General features: G+C 49.1%; 1 protein-coding gene across 3 annotated transcripts in view; it reads right to left on the bottom strand.

The window, feature by feature from the left end:
* MTHFR (methylenetetrahydrofolate reductase) overlaps window positions 1–14241 on the bottom strand; it is a 339179-nt gene that overhangs the window by 76472 nt on the left and 248466 nt on the right. For all 3 annotated transcript variants that reach the window (XR_013622377.1, XM_078771682.1, XM_078771683.1), the window contains exons 10-11: window positions 9361–9541; window positions 9014–9196 (exon numbers count right to left, since the gene is read on the bottom strand). Coding sequence is in view for 2 of the 3 variants with exons in the window: in XM_078771682.1 (XP_078627808.1) it covers window positions 9014–9196; window positions 9361–9541 (364 nt within the window). In the remaining variant the exon portion in view is untranslated. The remainder of the gene's footprint in view (window positions 1–9013; window positions 9197–9360; window positions 9542–14241) is intronic.

The raw sequence follows: 14241 nt of genomic DNA, 5'->3' as shown, positions 1-14241 counted from the left end.
TACCCTCACCCCTCTGTTCCATCACTGTCACCCTCACTATCTGTTCCATCACTGTCACACTCACCCCTCTATTCAATCACTGTCACACTCACCCCTCTGTTCCATCACTGTCACACTCACCCCTCTGTTCCATCACTGTCACACTCACCCCTCTGGTCCATCACTGTCACCCTCACCCCTGTGTTCCATCACTGTCACACTCACCCCTCTGTTCCATCACTGTTACCCTCACCCCTCTGTTCCATCACTGTCACCCTCACTATCTGTTCCATCACTGTCACACTCACCCCTCTGTTCCATCACTGTCACACTCACCCCTCTGTTCCATCACTGTCACCCTCACTATCTGTTCCATCACTGTCACACTCACCCCTCTGTTCCATCACTGTCACGCTCACCCCTCTGTTCCATCACTGTCACCCTCACCCCTCTGTTCCATCACTGTCACCATCACCCCTCTGTTCCATCACTGTCACCCTCACCCCTGTGTTCCATCACTGTCACACTCACCCCTCTGTTCCATCACTGTTACCCTCACCCCTCTGTTCCATCACTGTCACCCTCACTATCTGTTCCATCACTGTCACACTCACCCCTCTGTTCCATCACTGTCACGCTCACCCCTCTGTTCCATCACTGTCACCCTCACCCCTCTGTTCCATCACTGTCACCATCACCCCTCTGTTCCATCACTGTCACCCTCACCCCTGTGTTCCATCACTGTCACACTCACCCCTCTGTTCCATCACTGTTACCCTCACCCCTCTGTTCCATCACTGTCACCCTCACTATCTGTTCCATCACTGTCACACTCACCCCTCTGGTCCATCACTGTCACCCTCACCCCTGTGTTCCATCACTGTCACACTCACCCCTCTGTTCCATCACTGTTACCCTCACCCCTCTGTTCCATCACTGTCACCCTCACTCTGTTCCATCACTGTCACAATCACACCTCTGTTCCATCACTGTCACCCTCACCCCTCTGTTCCATCACTGTGACACTCACCCCTGTGTTCCATCACTGTGACACTCACCCCTGTGTTCCATCACTGTCACACTCACCCCTGTGTTACATCACTGTCACACTCACCCCTCTGTTCCATCACTGTCACACTCACCCCTCTGTTCCATCACTGTCACACTCACCCCTCTGTTCCATCACTGTCACCCTCACCACTCTGTTCCATCACTGTCACCCTCACCACTCTGTTCCATCACTGCCACCCTCAACCTCTCTGTTCCATCACTGTCACCCTCACCCCTCTGTTCAATCACTGTCACCCTCATCCCTCTGTTCCATCACTATCACCCTCACCCCATTGTTCCATCATTGTCATCCTCATCCCTCTACTCCATCACCGTCAGCTCACCCCTTTGTTCCATCAATGTTACCCTCACCTCACCCCTCTGTTCCATCACTGTCACACTCACTCCTCTGTTCCATCACTGTTACCCTCACCTCACCCCTCTGTTCCATCACTGTCACCCTCACCCCTCTGTTCCATCACTATCACCCTCACCCCATTGTTCCATCATTGTCATCCTCATCCCTCTACTCCATCACCGTCAGCTCACCCCTCTGTTCCATCACTGTCACCCTCACCCCTCTGTTCCATCACTGTCACACTCACCCCTCTGTTCCATCACTGTCACACTCACCCCTCTGTTCCATCACTGTCACACTCACTCCTTTGTTCCATCACTGTTACCCTCACCTCACCCCTCTGTTCCATCACTGTCACCCTCACCCCTCTGTTCCCTCACTGTTGCACTCACCCCTCTGTTCCATCACTGTCACACTCACCCTCTGTTCCATCACTGTCACACTCACCTCTGTTCCATCACTGTCACCCTCACTCCTCTGTTCCCTCACCGTCATCCTCACCCCTCTGTTCCATCACTGTTACCCTCACCTCACCCCTCTGTTCACTCACTGTCACACTGACCCCTCTGTTCCATCACTGTCACACTCACCCCTGTTCCATCACTGTCACACTCACGCCTCTGTTCCATCACTGTCACACTCACGCCTCTGTTCCATCACTGTCACACTCACCTCTGTTCCATCACTGTCACACTCACCCCTCTGTTCCATCACTGTCACACTCACCCCTCTGTTCCATCACTGTCACACTCACCCCTCTGTTCCATCACTGTCACCCTCACCACTCTGTTCCATCACTGTCACCCTCACCCCTCTGTTCCATCACTGTCACCCTCACCACTCTGTTCCATCAGTGTCACACTCACCCCTCTGTTCCATCACTGTCACCCTCACCCCTTTGTTCCATCATAGTCATCCTCATCCCTCTGTTCCATCACTGTCACACACCTCACCCCTCTGTTTCATCACTGTCACCTTCACCTCACCCCTATGTTAAATCACTGTTATCCTCACATCACCCCGATGTTAAATCACTGTTACCCTCACCTCACCCCCTCTGTTCCATCACTGTTACCCTCACTCCTCTGTTCCATCACTGTCACACTCACGCCTCTGTTCCATCACTGTCAAACCCATCCCTCGAATCCATCACCCTCAGCTCACCCCTTTGTTCCATCACTGTCACACTCACCTCACCCCTCTGTTCCATCACTGTCACCCTCACCCCACTGTTCCATCACTGTCACACTCACCCCTCTGTTCCATCACTGTCACACTCACCCCTCTGTTCCATCACTGTCACACTCACCCCTCTGTTCCATCACTGTCACACTCACCCCTCTGTTCCATCACTGTCACACTCACCCCTTTGTTCCACCACTGTCACCCTCACCCCTCTTTTCCATCACCCTCAGCTCACCCCTCTGTTCCCTCAACGTCACCTTCACCCCTCTGTTCCATCACTGTTAAACTCACCCCTCTGTTCCATCACTGTCATACTCACCCCTTTGTTCCATCATCGTCATCCTCATCCCTCTACTCCATCACCGACAGCTCACCCCTCTGTTCCATCACCCTCAACTCACCCCTCTGTTCCATCTCTGTCACACTCTCCCCTCTGTTCCATCACTGTCACACTCACCCCTCTGTTCCATCACTGTCACACTCACCCCTCTGTTCCATCACTGTCACTCTCACTCCTCTGTTCCATCACTCTTACCTTCACCCCTCTGTTCCATCACTGTCACACTCACCCCTCTGTTCCATCTCTGCCACCCTCACTCCTCTGTTCCATCACTGTCACACTCATCCTTCTGTTCCATCACTGTCACACTCACCTCACCCCTCTGTTTCATCACTGTCACCTTCACCTCACCCCTATGTTAAATCACTGTTACCCTCAGCTCACCCCTGTGTTCCATCACTGTCACACTCACCCCTCTGTTCCATCACTGTCACCCTCACCCCTGTGTTCCATCACTGTCACACTCACCCCTCTGTTCCATCACTGTTACCCTCACCCCTCTGTTCCATCACTGTCACCCTCACTATCTGTTCCATCACTGTCACACTCACCCCTCTATTCAATCACTGTCACACTCACCCCTCTGTTCCATCACTGTCACACTCACCCCTCTGTTCCATCACTGTCACACTCACCCCTCTGTTCCATCACTGTCACACTCACCCCTCTGGTCCATCACTGTCACCCTCACACCTCTGTTCCATCACTGTCACCGTCACCCCTCTGTTCCATCACTGTCACCGTCACCCCTCTGTTCCATCACTGTCACCGTCACCCCTCTGTTCCATCACTGTCACCGTCACCCCTCTGTTCCATCACTGTCACCGTCACCCCTCTGTTCCATCACTGTCACCGTCACCCCTCTGTTCCATCACTGTCACCGTCACCCCTCTGTTCCATCACTGTCACACTCACCCCTCTGTTCCATCACTGTTACCCTCACCCCTCTGTTCCATCACTGTCACACTCACTCCTCTGTTCCATCACTGTCACACTCACTCCTCTGTTCCATCACTGTCACACTCACCCCTCTGTTCCATCACTGTCACCCTCACCCCTTTGTTCCATCACTGTCACCCTCACCCCTTTGTTCCATCACTGTCACCCTCACCCGTTTGTTCCATCACTGTCATCCTCATCCCTCAACTCCATCACCCTCAGCTCACCCCTGTGTTCCATCACTGTCACACTCACCCCTCTGTTCAATCACTGTCACCCTCACCCCTCTGTTCCATCACTGTCACAATCACACCTCTGTTCCATCACTGTCACCCTCACCCCTCTGTTCCATCACTGTGACACTCACCCCTGTGTTCCATCACTGTGACACTCACCCCTGTGTTCCATCACTGTCACACTCACCCCTGTGTTACATCACTGTCACACTCACTCCTCTGTTCCATCACTGTCACACTCACCCCTCTGTTCCATCACTGTCACACTCACCCCTCTGTTCCATCACTGTCACCCTCACCACTCTGTTCCATCACTGCCACCCTCAACCTCTCTGTTCCATCACTGTCACCCTCACCCCTCTGTTCAATCACTGTCACCCTCATCCCTCTGTTCCATCACTATCACCCTCACCCCATTGTTCCATCATTGTCATCCTCATCCCTCTACTCCATCACCGTCAGCTCACCCCTTTGTTCCATCAATGTTACCCTCACCTCACCCCTCTGTTCCATCACTGTCACACTCACTCCTCTGTTCCATCACTGTTACCCTCACCTCACCCCTCTGTTCCATCACTGTCACCCTCACCCCTCTGTTCCATCACTATCACCCTCACCCCATTGTTCCATCATTGTCATCCTCATCCCTCTACTCCATCACCGTCAGCTCACCCCTTTGTTCCATCACTGTCACCCTCACCCCTCTGTTCCATCACTGTCGCACTCACCCCTCTGTTCCATCACTGTCACACTCACCCTCTGTTCCATCACTGTCACACTCACCTCTGTTCCATCACTGTCACCCTCACTCCTCTGTTCCCTCACCGTCATCCTCACCCCTCTGTTCCATCACTGTTACCCTCACCTCACCCCTCTGTTCACTCACTGTCACACTGACCCCTCTGTTCCATCACTGTCACACTCACCCCTGTTCCATCACTGTCACACTCACGCCTCTGTTCCATCACTGTCACACTCACCTCTGTTCCATCACTGTCACACTCACCCCTCTGTTCCATCACTGTCACACTCACCCCTCTGTTCCATCACTGTCACCCTCACCACTCTGTTCCATCACTGTCACCCTCACCCCTCTGTTCCATCACTGTCACCCTCACCACTCTGTTCCATCAGTGTCACACTCACCCCTCTGTTCCATCACTGTCACCCTCACCCCTTTGTTCCATCATAGTCATCCTCATCCCTCTGTTCCATCACTGTCACACACCTCACCCCTCTGTTTCATCACTGTCACCTTCACCTCACCCCTATGTTAAATCACTGTTATCCTCACATCACCCCGATGTTAAATCACTGTTACCCTCACCTCACCCCCTCTGTTCCATCACTGTTACCCTCACTCCTCTGTTCCATCACTGTCACACTCACGCCTCTGTTCCATCACTGTCAAACCCATCCCTCGAATCCATCACCCTCAGCTCACCCCTTTGTTCCATCACTGTCACACTCACCTCACCCCTCTGTTCCATCACTGTCACCCTCACCCCACTGTTCCATCACTGTCACACTCACCCCTCTGTTCCATCACTGTCACACTCACCCCTCTGTTCCATCACTGTCACACTCACCCCTCTGTTCCATCACTGTCACACTCACCCCTCTGTTCCATCACTGTCACACTCACCCCTTTGTTCCACCACTGTCACCCTCACCCCTCTTTTCCATCACCCTCAGCTCACCCCTCTGTTCCCTCAACGTCACCTTCACCCCTCTGTTCCATCACTGTTAAACTCACCCCTCTGTTCCATCACTGTCACACTCACCCCTTTGTTCCATCATCGTCATCCTCATCCCTCTACTCCATCACCGACAGCTCACCCCTCTGTTCCATCACCCTCAACTCACCCCTCTGTTCCATCTCTGTCACACTCTCCCCTCTGTTCCATCACTGTCACACTCACCCCTCTGTTCCATCACTGTCACACTCACCCCTCTGTTCCATCACTGTCACACTCACCCCTTTGTTCCATCACGGTCACCCTCACCCGTCTGTTCCATCACTGTCACCCTCACCCCTCTATTCTATCACGGTCACCCTCACCCCTCTATTCCATCACTGTCACACTCACCCCTCTGTTCCATCACTGTCACGCTCACCACTCTGTTCCATCACTGTCACGCTCACCCCTCTGTTCCATCACTGTCACGCTCACCCCTCTGTTCCATCACTGTCACGCTCACCCCTCTGTTCCATCACTGTCACACTCACCCCTCTGTTCCATCACTGTCACCCTCACCCCTCTGTTCCATCACTGTCACCATCACCCCTCTGTTCCATCACTGTCACCCTCACGCCTGTGTTCCATCACTGTCACACTCACCCCTCTGTTCCATCACTGTTACCCTCACCCCTCTGTTCCATCACTGTCACCCTCACTATCTGTTCCATCACTGTCACACTCACCCCTCTATTCAATCACTGTCACACTCACCCCTCTGTTCCATCACTGTCACACTCACCCCTCTGTTCCATCACTGTCACACTCACCCCTCTGTTCCATCACTGTCACACTCACCCCTCTGGTCCATCACTGTCACCCTCACCCCTCTGTTCCATCACTGTCACCGTCACCCCTCTGTTCCATCACTGTCACCGTCACCCCTCTGTTCCATCACTGTCACACTCACCCCTGTGTTCCATCACTGTCACACTCACCCCTCTGTTCCATCACTGTTACCCTCACCCCTCTGTTCCATCACTGTCACACTCACTCCTCTGTTCCATCACTGTCACACTCACTCCTCTGTTCCATCACTGTCACACTCACCCCTCTGTTCCATCACTGTCACCCTCACCCCTTTGTTCCATCACTGTCACCCTCACCCCTTTGTTCCATCACTGTCGCCCTCACCCGTTTGTTCCATCACTGTCATCCTCATCCCTCAACTCCATCACCCTCAGCTCACCCCTGTGTTCCATCACTGTCACACTCACCCCTCTGTTCAATCACTGTCACCCTCACCCCTCTGTTCCATCACTGTCACCCTCACTCTGTTCCATCACTGTCACAATCACGCCTCTGTTCCATCACTGTGACACTCACCCCTGTGTTCCATCACTGTGACACTCACCCCTGTGTTACATCACTGTCACACTCACCCCTCTGTTCCATCACTGTCACACTCACCCCTCTGTTCCATCACTGTCACACTCACCCCTCTGTTCCATCACTGTCACCCTCACCACTCTGTTCCATCACTGCCACCCTCAACCTCTCTGTTCCATCACTGTCACCCTCACCCCTCTGTTCCATCACTGTCACCCTCACCCCTCTGTTCAATCACTGTCACCCTCACCCCTCTGTTCCATCACTATCACCCTCACCCCATTGTTCCATCATAATCATTGTCATCCTCATCCCTCTACTCCATCACCGTCAGCTCACCCCTTTGTTCCATCAATGTTACCCTCACCTCACCCCTCTGTTCCATCACTGTCACACTCACTCCTCTGTTCCATCACTGTTACCCTCACCTCACCCCTCTGTTCCATCACTGTCACCCTCACCCCTCTGTTCCATCACTATCACCCTCACCCCATTGTTACATCATTGTCATCCTCATCCCTCTACTCCATCACCGTCAGCTCACCCCTTTGTTCCATCACTGTCACCCTCACCCCTCTGTTCCATCACTGTCACACTCACCCCTCTGTTCCATCACTGTCACACTCACCCCTCTGTTCCATCACTGTCACACTCACTCCTCTGTTCCATCACTGTTACCCTCACCTCACCCCTCTGTTCCATCACTGTCACCCTCACCCCTCTGTTCCCTCACTGTCGCACTCACCCCTCTGTTCCATCACTGTCACACTCACCCTCTGTTCCATCACTGTCACACTCACCTCTGTTCCATCACTGTCACCCTCACTCCTCTGTTCCCTCACCGTCATCCTCACCCCTCTGTTCCATCACTGTTACCCTCACCTCACCCCTCTGTTCACTCACTGTCACACTGACCCCTCTGTTCCATCACTGTCACACTCACCCCTGTTCCATCACTGTCACACTCACGCCTCTGTTCCATCACTGTCACACTCACCTCTGTTCCATCACTGTCACACTCACCCCTCTGTTCCATCACTGTCACACTCACCCCTCTGTTCCATCACGGTCACCCTCACCACTCTGTTCCATCACTGTCACCCTCACCGCTCTGTTCCATCACTGTCACCCTCACCCCTCTGTTCCATCACTGTCACACTCACCCCTCTGTTCCATCACTGTCACACTCACCCCTCTGTTCCATCACTGTCACTCTCACCCCTCTGTTCCATCACTGTCACCCTCACCCCTCTGTTCCATCACTGTCACCCTCACCCCTCTGTTCCATCACTGTCACACTCACCCCTCTGTTCCATCACTGTCACCCTCACCCCTCTCTTCCATCACTGTCACCCTCACCCCTCTCTTCCATCACTGTCACCCTCACCCCTCTGTTCCATCAGTGTCACACTCACTCCTCTGTTCCATCAGTGTCACACTCACCCCTCTGTTCCATCACTGTCACCCTCACCCCTCTGTTCCATCACTGTCACCCTCACCCCTCTGTTCCATCACTGTCACCCTCACCTCTCTGTTCCATCACTGTCACACTCACCCCTCTGTTCCATCACTGTCACACTCACCCCTCTGTTCCATCACTTTTACCTTCACATCACCCCTCTGTTTCATGAGCCTCAATTGCTGCAAAAAATTTTATACCTGTACTTATATTTATTTATTCACATCCCATAAAAAGCGTTGATTTGTCCATTTGGGATTTGAGTCCATTATAATGTGTATTTACAAGGACAAATGAGCACAGCTTATGGGATTTGAACCTGGGAACCTCTATCATAATGAGCCTTGTGCTCATGACGGGAAGAACGACACGAGAGGGTTAAAAGTGGGAATGAAAGACCTTCTGGTAGACAAAACCTCCAGGAGGTCCCCAGCCAAAAGCAGCATGTGTGGATGACTCTCCATTGACTCTTGGCTGGGAATTGATGGTGAGGACACCTCGTTCATTCAACTTTGCTAACCAATCACGAAGGTCGAGAGTTTCAGCAGAGAGCGGCTCATCATTCCAAGGTGTGCAGGTCACCTTAGGTGTTGGTTGGTGGAGGGGGGGGGAGAGACATTGATGTCATAATCACGTGTACAGGAGTACAACATGAAATACTATTGTGTACAAATTGCAGTGCTAATGGTGTGTGTTTGAAATGTGTTCAGGTGTGTATTACCTGACTGCATATGCCAACATCTCACCTTGTGTCCATGGCGGTTAGGATTACCAGTGATGTATGATGTGAACACATCCCAAACATCCTGTTCACAAGTTAGCTTTGGACCCCATTCCATTAAAAGCTGCTCCTTAGATGCCCGACCTTTCAGGTAGAAAAGGTAGTAATCTTTGAGCTCTCCAAATGCTGGCGAAGCACAGTTACCCCTAAGAACAAAATTCCTCATATTTATACAAAGTAGTGAACACTTTTTCCATAATGTTTAACATTAATAAAGGACTTTGTCCATGCATCATGTGTGTGGCTTAAAAGGAATTACATCTGAGCTATGATAGAACCTGCAGTCAATAACACACAATCAGACAGGTGTTTTCAGGTCACACTGATCCTGACAATGCCGCAAAGATGAAACAGGTATTTGTCAGTTCACTTGGCATAGATCATGTTATCGTGTGGTTGTGCTCGCGAATGCCTGGTCAAATGTGTCTTTAATGTAATCGTAACTGATAGTGGACCAATGAGGTTGTTCTGGAATCCAAAATGTTATACCAGCCTACAAAAGTTATATCGGCCTACCCTTAGGAAGGGTAGGCCTACTCTAAACTGCCGGCCTACTCTAAACTGCCGGCCTACTCTAAACTGCCGGCCTACTCTAAACTGCCGGCCTACTCTAAACTGCCGGCCTACTCTAAACTGTTGGCATATCCTAAACTGCCGGCCTACCCTAAACTGCCGGCCTACCCTAAACTGCCGGCCTACCCTAAACTGCCGGCCTACCCTAAACTGCCGGCCTACCCTAAACTGCCGGCCTACCCTAAACTGCCGGCCTACCCTAAACTGCCGGCCTACTCTAAACTGCCGGCCTACTCTAAACTGCCGGCCTACTCTAAACTGCCGGCATACTCTAAACTGCCGGCATACTCTAAACTGCCGGCCTACTCTAAACTGCCGGCCTACCCTAAACTGCCGGCCTACCCTAAACTGCCGGCCTACCCTAAACTGCCGGCCTACTCTAAACTGCCGGCCTACCCTAAACTGCCGGCCTACCCTAAACTGCCGGCCTACCCTAAACTGTTGGCCTATCCTAAACTGCCGGCCTACCCTAAACTGTTGGCCTATCCTAAACTGCCGGCTTACTCTAAACTGCCTCTGTGATGTATTGCTATGTTGCGGCTGGGCACGTGTGAATATGACGATGGCAACTCTGTGTGCGCATGCGTGAATATACAGTTTGGACAATGGCGGCATTCATTTAGACTGTGTTTCTCCTGGCCTCGCAACGACACCCTTGGGTTTGAGGAGAACTGAACAGCCTGCCTACTATGGAAGTGTAACTCATTGGTTGGGACAAGTAAAGGAGCAGCTAGTCCAGGTGGTTCGTAAGAATGTCAGGAATGTATCTCAGAACATGGAACCTGGGAGTTCCTTTGTCCACCTGTATCATGGCCCCGGGCTAACACACATTCCCAAGCCTTCACTATTGTTTTGGACATCGGGATGCAAAGAGGGTGAAGGAACTCCCCAGCAGGGGGGCGAGCATGGATGACCTCGGAGCATTTAGCGGAGGGAGGATTAGCGCGGCGGTGCCCATATAAACAAGAAACATACTTTGAGTGAGGAGCACTTGCCACGAGAACCTCTGCCCAAATGGAACGATCGAGTACGGAACGAGGACAGCGCAGAAGACCGAACGAGGAAGAACCAACGACTTGAAGAACTAAATTCGTTATAGTATTGTAGTTCTTCATTATATTGAAACAAGTGAATTATTAGCTAATAAAGCGTTGCTTTGTAAAAGCCCTGTTTAGTTATTTGTATCCTCCTGAGTCATATAACTATTCCCGAACAATATGGAGGCACCGCTGAGATCAATTGGACACATACAAGATCTTTAAAGGTGAGTGTGTCTTGTTTTTGTACAGTATGATTTATGAACCTGGGAATAGTTATTTTGTATATACATGGAGGATTTGGCGTTTGGGCTTCCCCACGTACCATTGGTGCACGGAAGCCCTGATAAGGAAAATATAGATGGGACCCTTGGCTCAGGTGCTGTGCTCGCGACAAAGGATCCATATGAGCAGGGCCCGGGTGCTGTGTAATTAATTAGTACACAGAGAACCGATTACTAGGGGGCTGAATAATCGTAAAGATCCATTTTTTTGGAGCTGGCTCTCCCGGTGCTATGATTTATTCAAAGAACCAATGACTGTGAGATTAAGATGTATTTTAAGGTACCTTGTAAATAAATGTAATGATGTAACGATTTTGTAATGATAGTCCTACAAAATGTCTGCTCTTTCCTTTTTCCTTTGAGTCGTAATCCTGTTGAAATCTCATTACAAATGCGGAATTTATTACGCCGTGTCGTGATAGAGGTCCTTGAATGCGAATCAGGAAGAGTGAATGAGCGAACAGTCACGGATGGAACATCGACAAACGATTTAGCTATTATTCGTGTTTTTCTAAATGATTTCTGTAAATACGTATTTTTTGCGCTGTGTAAATAAATGCGCTAGTTCGTCTGACACGCGTCACTGAGAAACGCGCGTCTGTAGACTTGCCTGCAAGTGGAACCGTGTGTTTGCGAGGATGCGTACGTTATATGCTCGGTATTAAAAGCCTTACTCTGTTCTGGAGGCGAATCGGCCCATGAAGTGCACCATGGAGCGATTTGTTTGCCGGTTCGGTAAGGTCCGTACACGTGTACAATCGTGTACACCCGTTTTGCACTTACAAACGTACTTTTGAGTTGCCCGCCCAAAGGGTGGAGGACTCGCTTGGCGTGCGAGAGAGGGCGGGAAATGGAGATATATATATATATATTTTCTCCCAATTTGTGGTATCACGACGAAGCGGCTTATATCTTTGGAATGGCTGGTTGGATTTAGACAAATTAAACGGAATTGTAGGACGAAAGCCGTGGGTCCAAGGTAAGAAAAAAAAAAAAAAAAAGGGTGGAGGAGAGGAAAAAAAAATTTCACCAATTTTTTCCCACCATTTTATAACACCTAAAAATCGTTTGATCAACATATAAATTAATGACAGACAACGCCATCTCATGCCGGTCCATAATTATTATGAAAGATGGCGATTGGATGAAAATTGCATACCGACACTCCCTCACTGTCCCTCATTTCCATTCCGGCTACCTGTCTCTTGCTCCCGCTCCTTCTCCCTCCCTCTAGTTCCCATTGGCGGACGCTTTGCGAGAAGCAAAGCGTTTGTGTGAACCCTCAACCTCAACCTAAGTTGAAGTTGTTGCTGCAGTGTTGTTGTTTTTTTGTGTATTTTCTCTGCTCCCCGTGCTCGCAGATTTGGTTGGTACATATATTTTTATTGAAAGGTGAAAGATTTATCTGCGATTAAGCTTCAAAATATAAAAATTGATCTGCTTGGTGTTAGTTTAAGGGCTGTTCCAAATTTATCCTGGTTAAACACCAAAATGTGTCTTTCAAATTTTGTCCAGGTCCATCACTAAGCCTTTGAGACATGCTTCACGCTTAATGAAAGACAATAATTAAGTGCTTTTGTGGAAAGGCAGTGGCAAACCACCCAATGTCACCACTTTCATGAGCTCAGGAAAAAAATAAAAAAAAATCCAAATTCCACTCTGCTGGCTCAATTGAAATCGGCAGCAGAGTGAGAATCAACAGACAATGGAACAGCTAGCAACGAGTGTTTGTGAGTGGCAATCACCCTCTGGTCGAGGCTCATAAAAAAATTGATACTTGATTGATTCGGCACGCTTACAATATAAATTAATGGGTTGTTGTGGTTGGGTCGATGGGTTGTTGTGGTTGGGTCTATTTTGCGAAATGAACGTTCTTTGAACAAATTAAGTGAACCGAATGAAAATAAGGATTTTTTGAAATTGTTGTTGACTTTGGCCTATGTTGAATAAAATAGTTGTTGATTGAACTAGTTGACTGATATATAAATCCCATTCGAATGACAAGTGAACCGAATGAAAATAAGGGTTTTTTTTGAAATTGTTGTTGACTTTGGCCTATGTTGAATAAAATAGTTGTTGATTGAACTAGTTGACTGATATATAAATCCCATTCGAATGACAAGTGAACCGAATGAAAATAAGGATTTTTTGAAATTGTTGTTGACTTTGGCCTATGTTGAATAAAATAGTTGTTGATTGGACTAGTTGACTGATATATAAATCCCATTCAAAAGTCAAGCGAATCGGATGAAAATTGAGGATTTTTGAAATTGTTGTTGACTTTGGCAATGTTCAGTTTACTGATAAGTAAATCCAACGTTTTGGGAACATTCAAATGTTGGGTTTTGCTGACGTTTCCACAACGTTGTTTCAACGTTTTTCACATTACTTTCCTACAACATTGAAATAATGTTGTTGTAAAACGTTTCCACAACGTCGCTACAACGTTTCACTTTCGTTGTTGCAACGTTTTGCTCCAACGTTTTGGGAACACTCAAATGTTAAGTGAATCGGATGAGAATTCACGAGTTATTTAATTATTAACGATTAATGAAGTACTTATTTAATTAATTACATTTCTTTCTCTTCTGACCATTAACTCAGGCACCTTTGGAGTAAGGAAGCTGATATTTGGACATGACAGTGACCAAGTGATGTGGCTAACAAGGACATTTTGATTTATTGATTAATCATTTAATCAATGCATTATTTAATTTTATAAATGATTTATTTAATTAAATCCCTAAAAGACATCTTCGGACGAAGCACGTGTGGATTGGTTATGCTATCAGCCAATCAATTCGAATTTCAATTCGTGTGCAAATGATCAGTGTTTATCACAAGTCGTGATAAATTAATGAAATTAATGCTCCAAATTAATGGAATGAAATGTAAATCTTGAACCAGATGGGAACCATGGCCTCAGTGAAGGAAAAGTGACTGGGTGAAAAG

The sequence above is a fragment of the Myxine glutinosa genome, chromosome 2 (genome assembly GCF_964187855.1).
Source record: "Myxine glutinosa chromosome 2, kmMyxGlut1.1, whole genome shotgun sequence".
In the NCBI taxonomy this organism is placed as follows: Eukaryota; Metazoa; Chordata; class Myxini; order Myxiniformes; family Myxinidae; genus Myxine; species Myxine glutinosa.
The sequence above is the reverse complement of the archived record's forward strand: the minus strand, read 5'-3'. Positions and strand labels throughout refer to the sequence as shown.